The 22,600-nt window shown below is 35.4% G+C and overlaps 2 protein-coding genes across 2 annotated transcripts; one reads left to right on the forward strand and one right to left on the reverse strand.

Annotated features, from left to right (window-relative positions):
- Positions 1 to 559: 559 nt before the first annotated feature.
- On the reverse strand, positions 560 to 9,128 carry LOC125207064 (putative leucine-rich repeat receptor-like serine/threonine-protein kinase At3g14840). The gene is made up of 24 exons (XM_089061733.1): positions 8,864 to 9,128; positions 8,598 to 8,772; positions 6,832 to 6,903; positions 5,834 to 5,902; positions 5,633 to 5,704; positions 5,474 to 5,545; positions 5,306 to 5,377; positions 5,129 to 5,200; positions 4,961 to 5,032; positions 4,797 to 4,868; positions 4,643 to 4,714; positions 4,468 to 4,539; positions 4,263 to 4,328; positions 4,097 to 4,159; positions 3,987 to 4,019; positions 3,857 to 3,894; positions 3,394 to 3,773; positions 3,127 to 3,322; positions 2,889 to 3,035; positions 2,631 to 2,749; positions 2,323 to 2,533; positions 1,989 to 2,226; positions 1,761 to 1,911; positions 560 to 1,054 (listed from the first exon to the last, which is right to left on the reverse strand). The coding sequence occupies exons 1-24, from the start codon at positions 8,943 to 8,945 to the stop codon at positions 713 to 715; spliced, it is 2,958 nt and encodes a 985-aa protein (XP_088917859.1). The 5' UTR covers positions 8,946 to 9,128; the 3' UTR covers positions 560 to 712.
- A 4,945-nt stretch (positions 9,129 to 14,073) lies between these two features.
- On the forward strand, positions 14,074 to 22,255 carry LOC125205621 (putative LRR receptor-like serine/threonine-protein kinase At1g53430). Its single transcript, XM_089061095.1, has 24 exons — positions 14,074 to 14,263; positions 15,329 to 15,497; positions 16,002 to 16,073; positions 16,207 to 16,275; positions 16,383 to 16,454; positions 16,537 to 16,608; positions 17,440 to 17,511; positions 17,699 to 17,770; positions 17,855 to 17,926; positions 18,000 to 18,071; positions 18,160 to 18,231; positions 18,556 to 18,627; positions 18,765 to 18,830; positions 19,193 to 19,255; positions 19,330 to 19,368; positions 19,469 to 19,518; positions 19,594 to 19,958; positions 20,052 to 20,247; positions 20,325 to 20,465; positions 20,556 to 20,674; positions 20,820 to 21,030; positions 21,103 to 21,340; positions 21,420 to 21,570; positions 21,652 to 22,255. Exons 1-24 carry the CDS (start codon positions 14,152 to 14,154, stop codon positions 22,060 to 22,062), a joined length of 3,048 nt encoding a protein of 1,015 aa, XP_088917221.1. The 5' UTR covers positions 14,074 to 14,151; the 3' UTR covers positions 22,063 to 22,255.
- Positions 22,256 to 22,600: the final 345 nt, after the last annotated feature.

Consider the following 22,600-nt stretch of genomic DNA (forward strand, 5'->3'; position numbering starts at 1 on the left):
CCTTTAATAAACATTACTTCACCTTAAATTCTAAATCTAACAAATAATTTTTTTTTTGTTTGATTCTTGATTTCAGAGTTTAGATATCAGTTCTTTTTTGGGTTTTTGGCCCTAAAAACCATAAACTTTTCTCAAATTCCGGTTTTTCCCATGAACTTTCAAATTTGTTTTTAAAACCACGAACTTTTGATTCGTATGCAATGTGCCACGGCAGGTCAGAGGCGGGTTAGCGCTGAACTCCGATGTGTATACGTGTCAAAAATAATCCTATTTGGCATATCAAGTGATAGTTGGATCCTATTTGGCGTTTATCACGGCGTGTATACATTGCCAGTCATGTTTTCGGCGTCCACGCTAGACTATTTCGTGCCGGAATTCAAGTGGTAATTGGGTATTCGGGTCGGGTTGGCAAATTGCATACGAATCGAAAGTTCGTGGTTTTAAAAACAAATTTAAAAGTTCATGGGAAAAACCGGAATTCAGAAATTGTTTATGGTTTTTAAGCCAAAAACCCTTCTTTTTTTTGTTCTGGAAATCGAAAAGTTTTGGGTATGATATATTTTGTGTTTAAAATAAATGTCTGTAAGATCCTATCAAAAAAGCCACAATGTTCATCACACTTTGTTCAATGTTGCACATGCTTTAACATTGCATCTGCGCTCTCTTCTCTTCAATTATTGCATTCACAAGTGAGGGAAAAACAAAAAGAAATTTAGAGACCTCTCTTCTCCCAGTACTCAGTATCCACTGTGACCGGATACAGATCAGCAGTGGATGCCGAGGAGCCGGTCCACGGCACATCCGTGGATATACTCTGCTCCTCCACAGCCTCCTCGGCCTTCACGACATTCGTGTCCGAGGCAAAGTGCTGAACGCCAGCCTTTCCCTCGAGCATGCTCACCACGGTCGACATGCTTGGCCTCTCCGAGGCCTCTGCATTCGTGCAGTGGAGCCCCACGGTGATGGCCGTCATCGCTTCTTCTTTGTTGTAGTCTGAGCCTAGCCTTGAGTCCACTAGCTCAATGAGTTTCCCACTCTTCTTCAAAGTGTTAGCCTAAGAAAAAATGGAAACCAATGCACTCTCATTCAATTCAACAATGTGTGTTACTACCAAAATTTAACACAGTTTACTATTTCGGTCCGTCCCTGAAAATTTGATACACTTCACTTTTATCATTTTTGGTAGTGGACCCCATATTCTACTAACTCATTCCTACTCACATTTTATTATAAAACTAATAATTTAAAAGTAGAACTCACATCCCACCAACTTTTTCAACTCACTTTCCATTACATTTCTTAAAACCCGTGTCGGGTCAAAGTGTATTAAATTTTGGGGGACGGAGGTAGTATAAAACTAATACTCCCTTCGTCCCGCTTTAGCAGTCCCATTCACTTTTCTGCTCTTTTTTTGTAAAAATGATAAAAAATAGTTAAAGAGGAGAAATGGTAAAGTAAGAGAGAGAATATAGAGAAGAGTTTTATCTACATTATTGTCTCTCTTACTTTACCATTTCTCCACTTTAACTATTTTTTATCATTTTCACAAAAAAGAGGTCAGAAAAGTCAATGAGACTGCTAAAGCGGGACGGAGGGAGTACTTTAAAAGTAGGACCCACATCCCACTAACTTTTTCAACTCACTTTCTATTACATTTCTTAAAACCCGTGTCGGGTCAAAGTGTAGTAAATTTTGGGGGACGGAGGTAGTATGTAATAAGATAGCAATAGATGAAGAGATATGGTGGATATGTATATTACCCAATCAAGAAGATAGAAGCAATCATCTTTGCTCTTGATGCTGGTGTTGATCCTTCCACTGATGACTTCCAACAGAACTACTCCGAAGCTGTATACGTCTGCTTTGTCTGTCAAATAGCCTCGCATCGCGTATTCTGGGGCCATGTATCCGCTGCCAAATCAGTTAATGTCTCTATTAGTTTCTAACCAATGTAGGAAGCAGTGGCAAGTGTGAAATAGTCCACTCACAAAGTTCCGGCAACGCGCGTGCTTATATGAGTGTTATCCTCTTCATCAAGCTTGGCAAGTCCGAAGTCGGATATCTTAGGTACTAGGTCTTTATCGAGGAGCACGTTGGTGGCCTTGATGTCGCGATGGACGATTTTCAGTCTTGATTCCTCGTGGAGGTAGGCCAAGCCTCTTGCTATTCCGATGCAGATCCTGTGCCTCGTGGGCCAGTCCAGATGCAATTGCTGATCTTCTGGACCTGCCAACGTATCGCCTTATATACATGAGTACGAAACTAGAAAAACAATCCTTTAATTTATCCTGTTTTAGTAAAAGCAATGCAGTTAGAGCGTACCAAATAGTGCGCGAGCAAGGCTGTTGTTTTCCAAGTACTCGTACACAAGCAACAACTGGTTGCTTTCGATGCAGCATCCGTACAGCTTCACAAGATGAGGGTGTTGTAGAGCGGAAATCATGCCTATTTCATTTATGAATTCGCGGTTTCCTTGCTTTGATTTGGAAGAAAGCTGCTTCACAGCGATGACGGTATTGTCTAATAAAACACCCTATCAAAAAGAGAACAATGAATCAAGATCTGAAATGGAGAGTAAGGTGTTGAAAAAAGACTTCTTTTCTCGAAAACATGTGCGTTGCTTATGTTACCTTGAATACGGGACCAAAACCACCTTCACCGATCTTATTAGCAGGATCAAAATTGTTCGTGGCAGCTTTGATTTGCCTTAGGGTAAATGTTCCGGTGTGAAGGTCTAAACCCTTCAAATCTGACAAAAGAATCAAAAAGATCAACAAGCAAACTATATGAAGAACTCTTTGATACAATATCAAATATAGCAAGATTGACATTCAAGATTGAGATGTTAATTAAAGGAAAGAACAAATACGATTATGTCCAGTGATTACCATCATGCATCGAGTCTTTCCGTTTGAAACAGCCCTTCCACCAGAGAATTCCCAGAACCAAAATGACCGCGGAGAGAACTCCTATCACTATACCAGCTATAACACCTCCAGAAATGCTGCTTCCACCTTCTGACGGGGGCGTAAAGTCTGGACAGATTTGGCATAGAGAGAGAGGTCAGATGAAGAGAAAACATACTATGAAAAACTACAAGTGATGTCTGAATGATAGAACACTTACTAGGATTGACGGATATGGCTGAAACGAGAGGACCATAGACTCCGCGAACAGGAATGCCACTTGTACCCTTTCCAGCCCAGTAGAAGTGAATGTCCAAGGTAGTATCAGTAACAACTGCAGTGAAGTTTTTAGTGAGTGGCTTGTTCACTCCTCCTGCTTCGAGTTCAATGTCGAAATCCTTCAGCACCAGCTTTCCCTGAAATAATTTGATTTCAGAACAATCAGATAGTATAGATGATAGTAACTTTTCGGGAAACAGATAAGTACCTGAATGTGGACATCAAATATACGCCTTCCGAGGCTACTATATGTTCTGTCATCAGTAAACATGATCTCCGCAAAGTGAAGGTTTACTGTGTAGTTTCCGTTTATCAAACAAAATCCGTAGTATGTCAACGAGAGGGGAGAAAGGCGTGCATTTCTGTAGAGCTTCTCGTTCTGTCCAGAAATGCTCGACTCGTTTTGCCAGGTGAAGGAGTCTGTAGTGCGATCGTCATCTAAAAAGTGACCGGTGCTGCTGAATCCCCAGTTTGTCCTGCCTAAGTAGAAATCCGAAGGCCCACCCGAATTTGTATCCTCGTCGTAGCTAGCTCCTTTGTCATCCACTTCATGCCCTCCTCCACAGTTTATGTGGAGAGAGTGATACTCTGAGACAACCAACAAATGCATGCTTTAACAACACAGTCTTTAACATAAAGAGTTTGAAATGCATGATTCCATTGTCACCTACTTTTCTCACAGCTTCTACTCAAGCACGAAGCAACGCCACTGCCACGACAATATTCAGAACATGTTAGATTATTCATATACAAAAATAAACGAGGAAACATTCGAGTATGGAATAAGAGCTCAAAACTCACACGGTGTTTCCTTTCGAGCTAGCAAACAGGTTTCTGAAAAGAATACATTAAATTCAAGTGAGATCAGTGATCCAACATAGAGATATAAGTCACAGTGTTAGAAACCTCACAGGTTACGCGGCCGACACTCTGCTGGTAAGCTTCCAGATGTAAGGTTGTTGTAAGACAAGTCACTGCACCCAAATTTGACACTATGATGATTAGGTCCAACAAAAACAAAAACCAATATCCAGTTATGAGAGAAACCCGTATAAAGAGCGGGGATGGGAGTCTTACATTCTGTCCCCGTCTTTCAGCATCCAAGCTGGCAGCGGCCCACTCAGAGAATTCCCAGTTAAATAGCTGCAACATGAGCATCTTGAATCAGAAATCAATACTTTTACATAGACATTTTACTGTCATGGTTTGTGGAGCTTCAATGCCTCTGTATGCCACTTCCTCAGTAAAGACACTGTTAACTGTTGTATGTCAAAACTCTTACACGAAGTCCGTGTTTGCTAAGTGAACAAAGCTCTCGGGAATCGGTCCTGTTAACTTGTTGTAACTTAGATCTCTGCCCAATGCAAAAACAGCAAATTAGTTAAAGAATGCACAAATAGGTATGAAAAACTGATGAGGCCTTATTCAAAGAAGCAGATTGAAAATATGCTACTTACAATACTTTAAGTGTCGTCAAATCTCCAATATACTCTGGCAACGTCCCGACAATATTGCAACTCCTCAATATCCTGCATAACAAGATCCATCAGAGTCGTATAAAAGCAATGAAATACCCTATGATATATTAGCACTGACAAACATCGCACTCACAGAGTCTTTATATTTTTCAATGCACTAAGAGACGGTAAACTTGAATCATTCCCGTTCAAGTCGCTGATTCTCCTGCACGTTTGGAATCACGTGAATACATGTTGGAAATCATATGAGGTCCTTAAATAAAATGCAATGACAAATGTATCGTAATCTGCACTTACACGTCTGTCAATTTGGTTAACGAAGCAATACCAGAAGGGATTGGCCCAGCTAGACCACTAGCCTGAATCGCTCTGAAATTGATAAACGCATAACGTCAAGAGCTAAACGGTAATGAAACGATCGTGCGAAATACTAAGACATCAAATAAAATGTTGATGGACCCTTACACTTTTTCCAAATTTGTCCAGTTCTGAATAAAACTCGGTATGCTTCCTTTGAAATAATTATCGCTAATACGACTGGAACGACATTTAGGTACATCAAAGATCAGACAATGAATCGAAAACTGGTTCTGATAAGTAGTATTTCGAAGAACACTGAAATAAACATGAGAAGAAACTTACAAGTCTGCCAAAGTGGCCAATTTTGCTAGACTCGTGGGTAACTCTCCGGTTAGATTGTTGGACGAAAACAGCCTTCACAAATGACATTGCATAAAAAGAAGATAAACTCAACAACTGATATACTACCATTCAGATAAGGAGTGCAAAAAAATGTTATAAATGCCTTACAATCGACGGATTTGAGGAAAATTTCCCAACTCGGGAGGAATGGTTCCGGTCAGCTGATTGCACTCCAAAACACTATAAAATTTGAAAGAGGAAAAGGAGCATCAGAAAACACACTGTTTACCAAATAAACCACAAAACTGGCAGAGGAAGAAGCGTTACAGCTCTTGGAGTGTAGTGATGTTGGCGAGCTCTTTTGGTATCGAACCGCTTATACGGTTCCCGAACATAGAACTGCGTAGACATAGCATTGCATCACTTGTTGCAAATCTCGATTCAATTGATTATCCAAATATCCTTACACATTACACACACATTTTTTTTTTGTGTGTGTGTGTGTGCAGAGAGAGAGAGAGAGCTTACATGTTTACAAGATTCATGGAACCCCATTGTGGAGGGATGGTGCCGTTGAGGTAGTTCCGAGTGAGGTCACTGTGAAAGATGCAATTGAAACTCGGCAGTTAAATTAGTTACTCTAGCGGCAATTTTTGTAGAGGTAAAATTAACTTATTACTCCCTCCGTCCCCGATTAGGAGTCACAGTTTGACCGGGCACGAGTTTTAAGAAATGTAAAGAAAAGGTGGTTGAAAAGTTAGTGGAATGTGGGACCCACCTTTTTATATTGGTTTTATAATAAAATGTGAGTGAAGTGAGGTAGTGGAATGTGGGACCTACTTACCATTTATGGTAAAAATGAAGTGTGACTCTTAATTGGGGACGGACCGAAATGGAAAAGTGTGACTCTTAACGGGGGACGGAGGGAGTAACTCATTTCAGTTGCATTTTTTTATAAAATTTATATAAAAAAAATCCATTTTCCACTCATTTTTATTTTACATTTCTTAAAATCAGGAAAGAGATATGGGAGATTTGAGGTGTGTTATATTGCTAACTGTTTAAGTTGCTAACTCCGCTAACTTATTTCAGTTGCATTTTTTTTATAAAATTTATATGAAAAAAATCCATTTTCCACTTATTTTTATTTTACATTTCATAAAATCAGGAAAGAGATATGGGAGATTTGAGGTGTGTTATATTGCTAACTGTTTAAGTTGCTAACTTCGCTAACTCATCAATAAAGTGTACTAGAAATATCAACACGGTAACATCAAAATGTCAACACATAATATCAACACATTATATTAAAGTTCAACAAAATTATGAGCTGACTTTTTAATAATATCTTGTTGACATTTTTAATATACTGCATTGAGGAGTTAGTAAGTTAGCAACTTAAGAAAATTAGCAATTGATCACACTCTAAGTCGATTTATTCATTGGTAAGGCTAATTTAGGATTTAAAAAGTCTAACTGAAAACTCAGCTATAAAAATCAAACTAGGAGTAATGTTTTTTACTTACATCACTTGAAGGAATGGAAGTTCGACGAGCTCGAGTGGGATTGATCCATTGAGGCTCTGGGCCTTCAGAATTCTGCGTTTCGTTTGGAAAATAAAATATAATTCAAATATAAAAAAAATATTAAGGCTAATATACTAACATTGACTCTAATATAGAAAAGAATAAGAAATCACAACTTTTTTATTAGAAAATATTAAAATATTATATGATCAATTGATTCTGAATCCATTAATTGCAAGTTGTAAATATAAGTGAACTGTGGTCCTTGGGTCTCTGACAAGTGAGATATTGTATTTCTACAGCAATAATTCAATTTTCGGTAACTCTATATTTACTAATATAAATAACAGTTGAATACTAAAAAAAACTAGTCCACATTGGCCAACAGATTTTAGTAAGAATTTACATTATTTTATACTCAAGGGACCATATCTATATGGCTCTTTTTTCAGGGCCCATATCATTAATGCCGAAGATATAAACAAAATTGACTTTTGACAAGTCTTTTTAGATTTTAATTTTATTTCAATATTTTAATGAGTAATAAAGTATTGAAATAGAATAATTAAACAGTGTCCAAGCATTAATAATAATTATCAATATATGCATATCTATTAAGAAAGAAGGTCTTTATGAGCAATTATAGGCTATAGCTCCTTTTTCATGGAAGGACAACTTTGATAGCACTTGCTAAGACCATCTCCAATAGTAGTATTTTAGATTCAAAATTGGAATAAGCAATTAGCTTCAATAGCATTTTAAAAATCCATTCTATTGTTGATTTTTGAGTAAAATAAATAAATATTAGGTTTATACTGAAACAAATTCAAATCACTTTTCCAAATTTTATGAGTAAAAACATATGATAGACAGAGAATATTAATTTAAGTATGAGTTTAGTGTAAATGATTAGAGTAAAAACTAGTATTTGATGTGATATCTAGGCTAAAATTGATTTGAGTTTAATATAAATAGTTGGAGATATTTTAGCAGATGATCTTCTCTGAGTGTGTAGTTGTATAATTTTTCAAATTTTTATGAAGTTTCTCTAACTATATTCTTCCTTGAAACTTAAACGACGTCGATTTTAATTTATACTCCCTCCGTTCCGCTTTAGGAGTCCCGGTTGAGTCGGGCACATGTTTTAAGAAAAATGTGTTTGAGTGTGTAATAAATAAATATTGTAGTGGATGTTGGGACCCACTTTTAATTGATTGTCCAATAAATAAGTGTTGTAGTGGATGTTGTGACCCATTTTTAACACTTTTTTTATTAGTTGTAGTAGATGTTAACACTTTGTAGGTATTTTTTATTAATTTATCTCAACCGGGACTCCTAAAGCGGGACGCCCAAAATTGATCAACCGGGACTCCTAAAGCGGGACGGAGGGAGTAATTGGTAAAGTAAGAACAATAGCAAAAATAAATGATTGAAATATTATAAGCAAAAAAAAAATTAAAATTAAAAAAATTTAATGTTACGGAACAGAAAAATACGGAAATACGTAATTATTTTTTCTAAAGGACGGATATGAATAAGTTTCCACAATAAATAAGAGTTCATTGTTAATCAGATTCAAATTTTAAAAATAATGAAAATATACATATTGCAAGTCCAAAAACTATGAAGCTTTTACCCCCTCTGTGTATAGAAAATTAAAGTTATGCTGAGAGATTGTTACCATCTTCATGATAGTATTATACATTCATTCATATTTATAATATTAGTAAAATTAAATTAGGAACAAAAAAAAAAAAAAAACTCACATGCTCGTGACGTGGCAGGTAGTGTTATTATCGAACGTGCAGTTGCAGGTGACTGCATTTTCGCTGCCTCGAACCGGGTTCGGGGTCGCCCAACCCGACAACCCGCTGCATGGATCCACGCCAAAATCCCAATCCGTCTTCCCTAACCTCTTCCCTATCGCCCTCAGCGATTTCACTGCCAAAATCCACACACAAAATCAACAATTTTTTCAATAAAATAACCAACAATTCAGAAATATTTAGTACTATACTATGTGTTAACTAACCTTCATCAGAGGGCAAAACAGCTGCTCCGGAAACCAAGCTCGCGAGCAAAAGCAACGCAATAAACCTCGAAAAACCTAACATTTTGACTCCCGAAAATGAAGAATGCTGATCGATTTCTAGCAAGATGAGATCATTCTTGCGTATGGCAGATTTATCAAGTCGGGGATTTGGATTTGAGAGAGGAAGAGGGGGAGAAGGGGGAGTGAGAATATAGAGTCCAAAATTAGGAAGAGAGATGGAAGGTTATGTTGTCTAGTTTCTATATTTGAGCATTTCAAAATTTAGAAGTTTATCTTTAAAATAATTGAGATAGACCGGTATAGCGACTGATGTAAACCGGTATCGTCAATCAAATATACAAGAAAATAGCCGCGAAATTGGTTAAAACGATGAAAACAGTGTCGTTTCAATTCTATCGAAATGATAACGATATGTGAGGAAATAGGAATCATGTGTAATGATATAGTATTCTACTTCTGTGATGACTTGACTCGTTACCATATTTGTTAAAGGGAAAGCGTCTAAACAGCTTAGTTGCGCTTCATAGGTAATAATTTCATTATAGTCCTGCTAATATTGTTGCAAAGTACTGAAAAGTTAAATGAAAAATAGTTAAAAAATTATAAATTTTCTTTAAAGTTTGATATTTGCCATGAACTTTTAAAATGGAGGAAAATAACATGAACTTTAGATGATGTGTAGATTTCTCATAAAATTGTTTTTTAATTAATTTTAATTCACCATACTTGGTAATTTTCCCGAATCAGTTAATTTTCCCGCCAATTTAAGTCTCCGAACAATTTAAATTGGCCAAAAATTAACCTTATGGGTAAGTGTAGCTTAGAGCTCGAAGATTAAATACAATTGTTATGGACTTATGGCTTTGTTTAAAAGGACAGCACTTATAAAATAGGAGTATTTAGATATTTTTTTGAATCAAAGATAAGTAGACAACATAAATAGCATAATATATAGTACTATACTATTATTAATATAGAGGAAATTGGACATATATATGCGAATTAAATAATAACTGTGTACAACAAGTTGGTTATGGTAGGCTCCATGTAGTTGATTGAGCTCAAAATTTTATACAAATTGATCAATGCGACAAATAAAATTGAAAAATAATTATTGTTTTATTTGTTTATTTGTGTGGAAAAATAGTGATCTAGGAAAAGTCTCTGCAGCTCACATGCATATTTTATTATAATATTAGTACTACTGTATTATTTCCAGACAAATAGGCCCCATTTAAAAATATTCAAACACAAGTTGACTGTACAAAATAAGAAAGACGTTGACTCAACTGTAACTAAAAGAGAAACTCAGATACTGGTTTAAATTTTAAAACCATTTAACAAGATTAAGGTATTAAAATATTATAAATTTTATATTTTATTTGTTATTTTTTAACTCAATCCAAATAGATATTTTTGGTAAAAAACTTATTATACATGGACAAAACATTAAAATGTTTATGATATTTTAATTCATTTAGTTGTGCCAAGTAGGATAAAAACGACTTAATTTGATATATATAGTGATTAATATGCCATGATCAGAAGTAACAAACAAAATATACATTTTGTGATATTTTAGATCAATTTTAAAATTCATTGAAAATAGTATTAAAATTCTCATGATTTTAGAGAGCAATATCCCTAACTAAAACCAAGATGTATCGACGCAATAGTTTTTTTTTTCAATTTCTTAAAATAAGTATTAGTGTAGATACTAATTAATATAAAAATAATGCTAGATACACTTGGACAATTACTTGATTAAATATTAATAACGACAAGTAAGTGTTTATTAGTTGTTCGAATTGCTTTACCCAGAAAAAAATTTGGTTGTGTGTCATTATCATTTACCATTAAATGAATAAAATCTTTTTTCTTCTTTTTGTGGAAGCCAAATTAAAAAGCCCAATTTTGTATAGTTGGACCATTTATTTGGAATTTCATTATGTTATTTGGGACTTTAACAATTTAACTTAAATTCAATAGCTTATACTGTCCATAGGAAAAATTGAGTAAGAAATAGAGAATTAAGAAATCTCAACAAATACTCCCTCCGTCCCACTTTAGCAATCTCATTGACTTTTCTGCCCTCTTTTTATAAAAATGAGAGTGAAAAATAGTTAGAGTGGAGAAATGGTAAGGTAAGAGAGACGATAATGAAGATAAGACTCTTCTCTATATTATTCTCTCTCTTAATTTACCATTTCTCATCTTTAATTATTTTTTATCATTTTTACAAAAAGATGACAGAAAAGTCAATGAGACTGTTAAAGCGGGACGGAATGAGTAGGAGAAAAAGAATATAGAAATTAGACTCCCGTAGTTGCATCATTTTTGTTGATGGTACTCGGGATTTGAGATTCAAGTTAATATAATTACCTGTCTACGAAAAATAGTCTTATTTTATTATTTTAGGATGTTCAACAAAATAGTTTCATTTTAAAATAGAAACTTTCTCTCGTATTTTATCAATTTTTTCTCATTCTTTTTTATTTTTTCTCTTTCATTTTCTTACTCTATCTACTTTTTCTTACATCTTTCTTACTTTATTAATTTCTCACCAAAACTCGTGATATTCATAAATGAGACTCCCTCCGTCCCAGAGTATTAGACTCGCTTCTTTTGGGCACAGGATTTTAGGAGGTGATATTTAAATAGTTAAAGTGGAGAGAGTAAAGTATGAGAGAGGGAAAAAGTAGGGGAGAGAAGAGAGAAAAAAGTAGGTAGAGAATAAAATAAGATAGATGCTTTTTGCTAAAAAAGGAAATGAATCTAATATGTTGGGACATCCCAAAAAGGAAAGTTGGTCTAATACTCTGGGACGGAGGGAGGATTATTTTGCATGAGCATGAGATTCGACAATCCTGTCAAGCAGAGAGTAATGTCTCGGATGTTGTGTGGAATAGATAGTAGGGACAAAGAGGAGTCCATTTCGTGGAATCATCCGAAGCTTTTATTTTCACATATGAACTTTATTTCTATTCTTATCACAATTCGATTTAGTTACATTATTTTATTTATGCAAGAGGTGGGTAGAATTTAATTATATGTTATTTTAATTTTGCCACTATTCATATATTAAATACTTATTCCAAATACACCGATTCAAAAAAAGTGTTGCTGAGTATTATTTATAATTAACTCATATTTATGTATTTTTTATTTTTATCTCACTAATTAATCGGGTTCTTCTAAACAAATATTAGCTCAAACAATATCGAACTAATTATAGAACCAAACTCCCTTTTAACATAGTTCTATGCAAATATAGAAGTTTCAACTCTTAGGAAATTTCTTTGTGTTTTATCATATATAACTAATTAATTAATTAATTATTAAAATAATCAAACGTGGCTATAGCGTGTGTACACATGCATGCACTGATTCATGCACGTACGTGGAATTCAATTCCCATCAAATAAAGTAATCAAAAAGGTGAAAAAGCTTAGTCTATAATAAACAAAACAATAGTTTGAATGACCAATTAATTTTACTTTAATAAAGTTTTGAAAATTCGATGAGGACTCTTCACACGGGTAGTTAGATCATGGGTTATATCACACGGTAAAATTCGAATTTATTATAGTAGTAATTGATGCAATTGGACTAGCTAGTTGGACTTTATGTCTGCATCAAACTATATTAATAAATTCCTCTACCACTTGCTGAATTATTTGATTGTGATGTTTTGGGCTTTTTTTGATTTTTCCACAGGCTATGTAGGTATGTGAGTCATCTTATTCGGATAAGCGAAAGCGAAATTAATGTGCAATTTTTACCTTATTAATTTTAACTAAATATACAAATTTTGCTATAAAAATATGTAGACATGACCACTTCTCTCTAAGTGTGAACGCAACAAAAATTTATGTAATTCACAATTCTTGTAAATATGCACATTGCATTAAATAAAAATATCCCCCAAATGTAGATTTAGATTCCAATCGGCAGGCTGGCTGGTCAATGTCAGCCATTTTCAATACTTTTCTCACTATAAATTCATACACATTGGTTGAACAATAATAGTTACTATTGTTTTATAATTTAAATTAATTAGTTATTAACCTAATCATAATCTAAAATTATTTTAGAGATCAATATTCGTATTTAGATCGACAGGAGTTAGTTAAGTATTTTCCTTTTTCAATAAAAACTTACTACTTTATTAGTATTATTCTATACTTTATTCTATGTATCTTTGAACCTTCATTTCTTAATATATCTAGCCATGCATGTGTATTCAGAAATGTATTTTTGACGAAAGAAAATACTACCTTCGTCCTCTAAATTTTGACACGGTTTAATCTGTCATGAGTTTTAAGAAATGTAATGGAAAAAGTGTTGAAAAAGTTGGTGAGATATGGGTCATACTTTTAAAGTATTAGTTTTATAATAAAATGTAAGTAGGAATGAGTTAGTGGAATACGGTGTCCGCTATCAAAAATAGTAAAAAATGAAGTGTGTCAAACTTTTAGAAACGAACAGAAATAGTAAACTGTGTTAAAATTTGGGAGACGTAGAGGTGCCCACGGTTCAGGAACCGACGGTTACGATTCGGAACCGCCGGTTCCGGTTTTGGAAATTGTTGAACCGGAACCAAACCGTGAGGGTGTTTCACGGTTACGGTTCCGGTTCTAAAACCGCCGGTTTCGGTTTAGGTTCCGAACCGACGGTTTTTTTTTACGGTTGTGAACTGCCGGTTTTTTGCGGTTCCGACATGGTTCACGGTTTTCTGACAGTTTTTCGCGGTTCCGATTTGAAACCGGCGGTTCCGGCACAGTTTCGGTTCGAAATTTTTTGAGCCTTAACCGAATAACGGTTCAAAAATCGATGGTTTTGGTTCGGATAAATTCTCACAGTTTCGATTTTAACCGCCGATTCGGTAAACCTTGGGCAGGTCTAGACGGAGGTAGTATCTCAATACATTAGTAGACACATTGGTAAAAAGAATTAATTAAAGTAACAAACTCGACAAATTTGACCAAGTCAAAACCATATGCTATCGTTCCTTGTTTTCAATTTAATATTACCAAAGAAAATATCAAAATATCCATATTTTTCACTGTCTCTTTCAACTGCTTCTCTAATTTATTTCATTCTCTCCCGCCATTCATTTTGACTACCATCAAATATCTCTCCATTTCAACGATTTTCTGCATCTGCTCTCTCTATTTGCAGATCGCGCTTCGATTCAACTCATCATTTTCTCAGTTTCATTTTTCTCAATCGGATCGAGGAGGAATTTGGCTGTGTTTTGCTCTTCGATGGATTTTCCTCTCTCCAGAGGGGCGAATTTCGTGGGGAAAATCGTGCTGGTAGGTCTGTTTGCAAGTTTACTTCTGAGGTGTGACGCTCAACTTCTGCCTGAGGAGGAAGGTACATTTTTCGGAAGCATTTTAATTTTTAGGTCGCCGAATTGTGTGATTGATTGATTGAGTAGAGTAGAGTAGTGTAGAGCATAAGCCTAACCTGATGAGTTTTGGATTTTGTTGAATTTTGCTGTTTGATTGTTAGATATTGTTCCGTTTTTTGTTTTTCTGGGAATATGAGTGGCGTTTTTTTCATTTTCATCAACCTTTATTGAACTAGTACTTTATTAATTTACTGTTTCTAGGAGAATATATTTTCGAATCCTCTATTTTTGTTGATTTTTAAATGCGATCGTGATTAAACGTGATAGAGATTTATGGTGGTTTGTTTCTAGGAAGATATGATGAAGATGATTTTATCATTGAATTGAAAAAAGAAAAAGGAAAATGAAATACTACTGTTTATTACTCCTATTTTTTAATGGTATTTGGATGCTCATCCGTAATCTTAATGGTATTTTGACCATTCAATGCAAAGGCGTCAATTCCGACTATATTTTGCTCATTAATTTATTTCTATTTAATTAATTAAAGACTACCAACTTTGGGAACATGTAAGTTGAAATTTTTTACTTTCTTCTTTCTGATTTTCTGAAATAAATATTTTACTTTCAGCATAAGGCTCGTCTCTATTAAAATGCATCATAAATGAATTACTCCTATGATTTTCGTTTGCAATTTATAGTAAAAACTGGATGATAGGAAGTACTATATGCTTATTTACTTGATAACTGGAAAATTATAAGAATCAACGCTATCCACCATGTTTAGTTAGTGATTATTTTCAGAATTTGACATATCCATATCTATTAAATTATCAAAATATCAAGGAAAGTGTTATGGTTGTGTAAATAAGATATTATATTTACTCAATGTAGTGTGACAAGACATTAGTATTTTATACACTTCAATTTCAATCTCATTTTCTTTGGACATATAAAGTTCTCTTTTCGGGCTTTTTACTGCCAATGATGAAACTTGGTAACACTTGAATACTTTAACTTCTTTAGAGATAACTTTTGTATGATCAATTTTCCCTACTTTTGATTGTAATTTTTTCTCCTGCTTATAGTTCAAGTTCTTCAAACAATATCCTCAAAGCTTGGCAACACTTATTGGAACTATCTTAATCAAAGCTCTTGCAATGGTGGATTTAACCAGACCTTTCTGCGGAATATATACAGCGGCATAGTGTGCAACTGTTCCTATAATAGCAGTACCGTTTGCCACGTAACTCACATGTATGCTCGTATTAAATTTTAAGGCTCACTTACTGTACTAAAAAGCATGCATGCTTAGAGCAGATAATAATGCTTTTTTGTCTTGTTAAGAAGTTATGTAGTCCCTAGCATTCATGATAGTGAAGCTTTAGCCATGCTGTAGTTTTATCATATGCAGTGTGGTACTAATCTCCATTCGTACTCTCATGATGATGCTCTTATCTTGTTAGGGTTAGTAATATAATGTTGCCTGACTAAAGCATCATGTTATAAAGATGATCTATGCTTTTCACCTGATTAGGATTTAGTTCGTTGGCCTGTTTAACAAGACATGTCTTTCAAGATTGTGAAAAAAAAGGTCTTTGAAATTTCTAGAAAGAAATACTATGATCTCAACAACCTCATTCGCTGACCTGCTCTTCCCGACCTTTTTTTGTTCTTGAGAAGGAAGTACACATTATGATCGAGGTTTGCAAGTTCTCTGATTACATTCTTAAGCTTAACTCATCTGTTTTTCGCATGCAGCCAAATGAAGGGTCTCAACTTGTCTGCAAGTTTGCCTGTGGAGTTTGTAAATCTCAATTATCTGCAAGAAATGTAAGGGACATCTTTAATGAAGTGGTATTTGTGCACTTGATTCGTATTAGCTATAATGAAAGCTAGATATACACTATACTGTGATTGGATTTTATACTGAACAAAGAAGACTGATTGTACTCCTCTATTCCAGAGATCTCTCCCGAAATTACATCAACGGATCAATTCCTACGGAATTTGGCCAGCTTAAACTTGTCACATTGTAAGTTATTATTCCCCTTTTTTACACTCTTCAGAAATTACTAACCTCAGCCATATCCTGGACCCCTTTTAGGAACTGTACACAATAATGCAGTTGGTTTATGACAGGTCACTTCTTGGAAATCGTATTAGTGGTAGAATCCCAAATGAAATTGGAGACATTGCCACACTAGAAGAGCTGTAAGTCAGAATCAAAATGCAAAAATACTGTATCTGTGGAAAAAAGATAATGAAATACCTATTGTTGTTATCTGAAATGCAGAATTTTGGAAGATAATCTGCTCGAAGGAAATCTGCCAGAAAGCCTTGGAAGTTTGAGCAATTTGAGGAGGCTGTAAGATAGTCAATCATAATTATGCATATTCTTTTCTATTATGATAATTTTGAAAGCATCCATTCATTACATTGGTGAGGCGATAAAGCTTTTCAATTTGCTTCTCTCAATGAATCTGGTATTCAGATTTTGTGCTTCATTTGGTTGCATTTTCTTTATTGTAATTATAGCTGACACTGAGGCTGAAATCCTGCGGAAAAAAGGCGTTTATTACCACATTTGTTTTATCATTCAGTTAGGTTTGAAAATTTTATGTATGACTTTGATTAGCTAGTGAAAGAAAAATTATTAATTGAAAAGGCTTATGAATCTGCTCACATTGTATTATAGTCTGAGATATCACCAACCATGCTTTTCTTCATAGTCCGATATGCTATATCTTATACTCCTTTAGAAAAGGAGTATCAGATGCACTCTTTTAGGCACACACTTGTCGCTTCTTTACCCTTATTAAGTGAAAATTAACAAGAACAAAATTATCACGAATACTAAGTCAGGTGTCTTGAACTTGATCCATTTCTGGAACTCAACATACCTTTTCTCTGAATGAACAAAGATAAGATTGTCATCTTGCCTGTATAGGACAAAGAAATTTTACCATCCCTCGTGAAATTTCTAATCCTTTGCTATTGTGATAATAACTGATAAGGGGCATGTCTAAGCATAGGAATTTTGATAGTATCCTATAAACTGCGACTATGTTCATATCTCAACCATGATATCAAGTCTTTGATGCTATGCATAAATTTGTAAATCTTGTCATTGGTTCCTATACCTAAACTTGAAACATCATTGCCTCATTGGTTGTTGATATCTGATATTTTTCTGCAGCCTGCTTTCTGCAAATAATCTCAATGGAACTATACCAGAGACATTTGGAAATCTCAGGAACTTGGAAGATTTGTAAGTTTATTTAACTTCAGAAGTTTTCGGCATCTGTTAGTGCAAAGAGTTTTAACCTGAATATATCTACTTTTATGTATCATGCTGAAGTATAGTTTTTTCCAGTTAAGTTTCTCACATTCTGGATGTAGATTTGCATAGTTGGTGAGAATATTGTACTAAGAGTACTTTACCATGTTGTTTGCAGTAGGATAGACGGGAACACAATGTCAGGGAAATTTCCTGAATTTATTGGAAACTGGACCCGAATGGAGAGACTGTGAGTCTGATCTACACTGATCATTTTTCATTCTTCAATTGGACCTTTTCGCCTGTATCGTAAGACATGCTGAACTTGTTGCAGACTCATGCAAGGGACATCAATGGAGGGTCCTATTCCTGCAGCAATATCCCAATTGAAAAACATGACAGAACTGTAAGCTGTGATATCCTGTCTATCACTTTTTGTGTGTGCGTTCATTTCGATGAACTTTGTTTTTATTTGGCAGGAGGATAACTGATGTCAAAGGAACTGCCATGAGTTTCCCCAATTTGCGGAACATGACAGCCATGAAGGATTTGTAAGTATTGTATGATTATTTAGAGGAATTGTGATATTTTTAGTTGGTAGTTTTGCAGCAGCATAACGTTCAAGCCAATCTCGTGCAGGGTCTTAAGAAATTGCTCAATTACTGATACAATCCCACCATACATAGGAGGCATGACTGAAATAGACTCTCTGTAAGTTTTTATCCGCACATTTTTCCTGAGAAATTTAGCATTATACTGCAATTGAAATATGCATGTGATCAAGAAACCCTACCTACTAACTCTGTTCATTGGATCAATTTATTCTTCTTCCAAAAATATAGTAGTGCTTCTTGGAAGTTATGAAATCTAGTGCTTGTTATGTTATGTTATCCTCACCTATAGAATGTGAATAATGGATCAGAATGTATTGGCTCAACGTTTATTACCAAACAATATGTATACTAATTACTTTCTGTTAAAACCACAAACCTGTAACTCTCTAACTATGTGTAACTGTGACATACTTCTGTGCAGAGACCTCAGTTTCAATATGTTGAGTGGTGAGATCCCAGTCAACTTCCAAGACCTAACGGGCATGAGATACATGTACATAACTTACACAGAATTCCAATATATACATGATTTTGCTTTACATTTTTCATTTATGCACTCCTACATGATACCAGTTTTTACTCTAAGTTAATTATTTTGTCAGGCGTTAATGCTTCATGTTTTGCTTGTAGGTTCTTGTCTCACAACTTGCTAACTGGAGCGATACCTGGTTGGATCGTGAGTAGCAGACAATATATGTATGAACTACTTTCCAGCTTAGTGAATTACAGTGCACTATAATTGGTTTATTGACTTAATCTCATCATGATAGAAAACAAAATTCAGAAATGTCCTTTTGGCATCGTGATTAATTTGTTCTGCTGGATACCTCAGCCTTTGACCTCATCACATGTTTTAGCTCGGGAAAATTGCTAGCTACAATAAGTTTAATGTGTAACTCGCTAACCACATAACCAATAAGAAACTGAATTCGAATTGCCAGTGCAAATTGCCGAAGAATGATCTCTCCTTAACTCCTGAGAAGATTCTTGTTAACTTCTTGGCTTTAATCGCTTACAGAATTTTAGATTCATAGTAACTTATTACTAACTTACTGCAGGGATCTTTCTTACAACAATTTCACTGAATACCCTACTGCACTTGGCTGCCAGTTTGCAACTGTGTAAGTTCTCCTGTTTAATTTGACTGAGTTGAAGCTTTTGATGATAGTTACTGAACTACACTGTATTATTGCAGAAATTTAGTTGCAAGTCATTCACCTTCATCTAGCAATTCGTGAGTTCCTTCAAATCCCTATTGGATGTCGTAGTCTATTTGTTTAGAAACATCATCCTCCCTCCTAGGTGCAGAAATATGAACACTTCTTGTTATGTAGGGCCTCGTGGTGTTTGCAACGAGACCTTCCATGCCCCAGTAGCGCCAACCGTAAGGCCTTTTGCTATGATAATTACTTGCAGTTATTTTTCATTGTTTACCTACTCATGGCCATTACATTTGCAGATCACACACTATACATAAATTGTGGAGGAGAAAGAGTTAGCTTTGAAGGAAATGATTACGAGGAGAACGCAGTTGGTGTAGGCCCTGCACACTTCGCATCTAATGATAGATGGGGATATAGCAGCACGGGGACGTACTTGCAAACTGACGATGGCAGATTTGTTGCAAGAAATGATACTCCACTGTCACCTGGGGATGCACCATTTTATGAAACAGCTCGTCTTTCCCCTTCTTCACTAAAATATTATGGATTTTGCATGCGCAGTGGTAGCTATAAAGTGCGTCTTCATTTTGCTGAGATAATGTATTCTGATAACTCCAACTTTAGCAGCCTCGGTGAGAGGATATTTGATGTGGCAATACAAGTAAGTTGATCCTATGTTTACTTTCTCCATGAAGTTTCCTGCGGCTTTAATTCCTTCTTCTGATATACTATGTTTCTTCACTCTACTTTGCAGGGGCAAGTGGTTTTGACAGACTTTAATATTGCGGAGGAAGCTAAGGGTGTTAGGAAAGGTATTTTTAGAGATTTCAATGTCGATGTGAATAGTAGCACATTGGAGATCCATTTATACTGGACTGGAAAGGGGACAACAGCCATTCCTGACAGAGGTGTATATGGACCCCTGATATCTGCAATTGCAGTGACGCCAAGTAAGCATTTTCAAGATCTTTTCTCTTCCACATTCCTTACAGCTGCTAATGGTGAGTCTGAATTTCATTCGCTGCAGATTTTAGCGTTAGTACAGGGGGGCTATCCACTGGAGCTATTGTTGGGATCGTTATAGCTTCAGTCGCTGTCTTTGTGCTGTTGATTTTACTTGTTCTTTGGTGGAGAGGTTGTTTCGGAGAAAAAGACTATGGAGATAGTGGTACGTCATTGCAAAACTAGAAAGTATCTCAAGCTTTTGGACCAAATGTTTTAGGTGGGCTACTGCTAATCACACTTTTGCGTGATACAGAACTTCGAGGACTTGATCTATTAACTGGAAAATTCACTTTAAGACAAATGAAAGCTGCGACAAACAACTTTGATAATGCTAACAAGATCGGTGAAGGAGGATTTGGGTCTGTCTATAAGGTAAGTGCATACATAGTGACATGCTTTATAGTTTCATTTGAATAAATAGTGTTAATATTGATAAAGAAACAGTTCTGATACTGTTTGCTTGAGCTGATTCTCGTCGGATGTTATCAACTTATTCTATATACTTTTACTCTTTCAGGGTACCCTCTCTGATGGCACCGTAATTGCGGTTAAGCAGCTCTCAGCTAAGTCAAAACAAGGAAATCGGGAATTTGTCACTGAAATCGGAATGATATCTGCCTTGGAACATCCCAACCTTGTTAGGCTCTATGGCTGTTGTATAGAATCAAACCAGTTGCTACTGATCTACGAATACCTGGAGAACAACTGTCTTGCTCGAGCACTCTTTGGTAAATAATTTTCTTTAGCGTATTCTTTTTATGTTCCTCTCCGGCTCTAAATCTTTTCATTGCTTCATATAGGTAAACCGGAACAAAGATTGGACATAAACTGGGCAACAAGAAAGAAGATATGCATAGGAATTGCAAAGGGGCTTGCATATCTCCACGAAGAATCTAGGCTGAAAATCGTCCATAGAGACATAAAGGCCACTAACGTTCTTCTTGATAAAGAACTAAACGCCAAGATATCGGATTTTGGTCTGGCGAAACTTGATGAAGAGGAGGATACTCATATCAGCACGCGTATTGCTGGAACTGTGTAAGCATGTTATACTTTTATTCATATAAAGTTCCATGATAGAAATGTGTGATAAATTCGTTATTCTTGGACATTTCAGAGGTTATATGGCACCCGAGTACGCGATGAGGGGCTATCTCACAGACAAAGCTGACGTCTACAGCTTTGGAATCGTGCTGCTGGAAACTGTCAGTGGAAAGAGCAACACTAACTATAGGCCGAAAGAGGAGTTTGTGTACCTTCTTGATTGGGTAAACTTCTTTCATACAGTCTGCTAATCTTATTCATGAAATACCATTCTAGTCTCCTAATCTCATTCATGAAATGTGAAGGCATACGTGCTACACGAGCAAGGGAGTCTTCTGGAGCTCGTGGACCCGGTTCTTGGTTCAGACTACTCGAAGAAGGAGGCACTCCGGATGCTAAACTTGGCGCTGCTGTGCGCCAACCCCTCCCCGACTCTAAGGCCTTCCATGAGCTCAGCAGTGCGCATGCTGGAAGGCAAGATCCCGGTTCAAGCTCCAATTGTGAAGAAGAGTGGAACCGACGAGGACATGAGATTCAAAGCGTTCGAGATACTGTCACAGGATAGCCAAAGCCGCGCGACGACGCAGTCGGAGGAGAGCAGGGAGCAGAGGGGTGTCTCAATGGATGGACCATGGGTTGATACCTCCATTTCCAAAGAGGAAAGTATGGATCATTCTTCAGGAGCTAGGCTTCTTCCAGATGATCAAAACATATAGTAATATATTCATACTTGTTTATACTGTTTTTTTATTATTATTTTATTTTATTTTATATTTTTCTTGTTTTTTGTGTGTGGAGAGATTGTACCATTCGTGTGAGCTTCATGACATTCTTCATAATATATGGTTTCAAGTATGTATAGAAATATATAGTCTATGAAACTGAGTTCATCATTTTTACTTTAAAGAAGTTTATACTTATCACTTTAAATAAATGTTGTTATTTTGGAATTTGATAGACAACTTACTAAAAATAAAAATATTGTATACAAATCTAAGGGTAACTACTAAGTTTATTGTCCTAATGCTAGATTGGTAATCACTCCATTGTACTTTACATAATTACAAGCCAATTTCATTATATAAACAAAATCTATTTTCAAGACAAATACTCCATATAAATAAGTATTTCTTTGTTAGACCATCTCTAATGGTACACTAAAACTTAAAATGGGATAGGTATTTAGCTCTAATAAAACTCAAAAACCAATCTTATTTTTGGTTTTTGAGAAATACCTATCTTTAGGTTTATACC

Source organism: Salvia hispanica, chromosome 6 (assembly GCF_029641045.1).
Source record: "Salvia hispanica isolate PSC_SH4W2 chromosome 6, Shi_PSC_v1, whole genome shotgun sequence".
NCBI lineage: Eukaryota > Viridiplantae > Streptophyta > Magnoliopsida > Lamiales > Lamiaceae > Salvia > Salvia hispanica.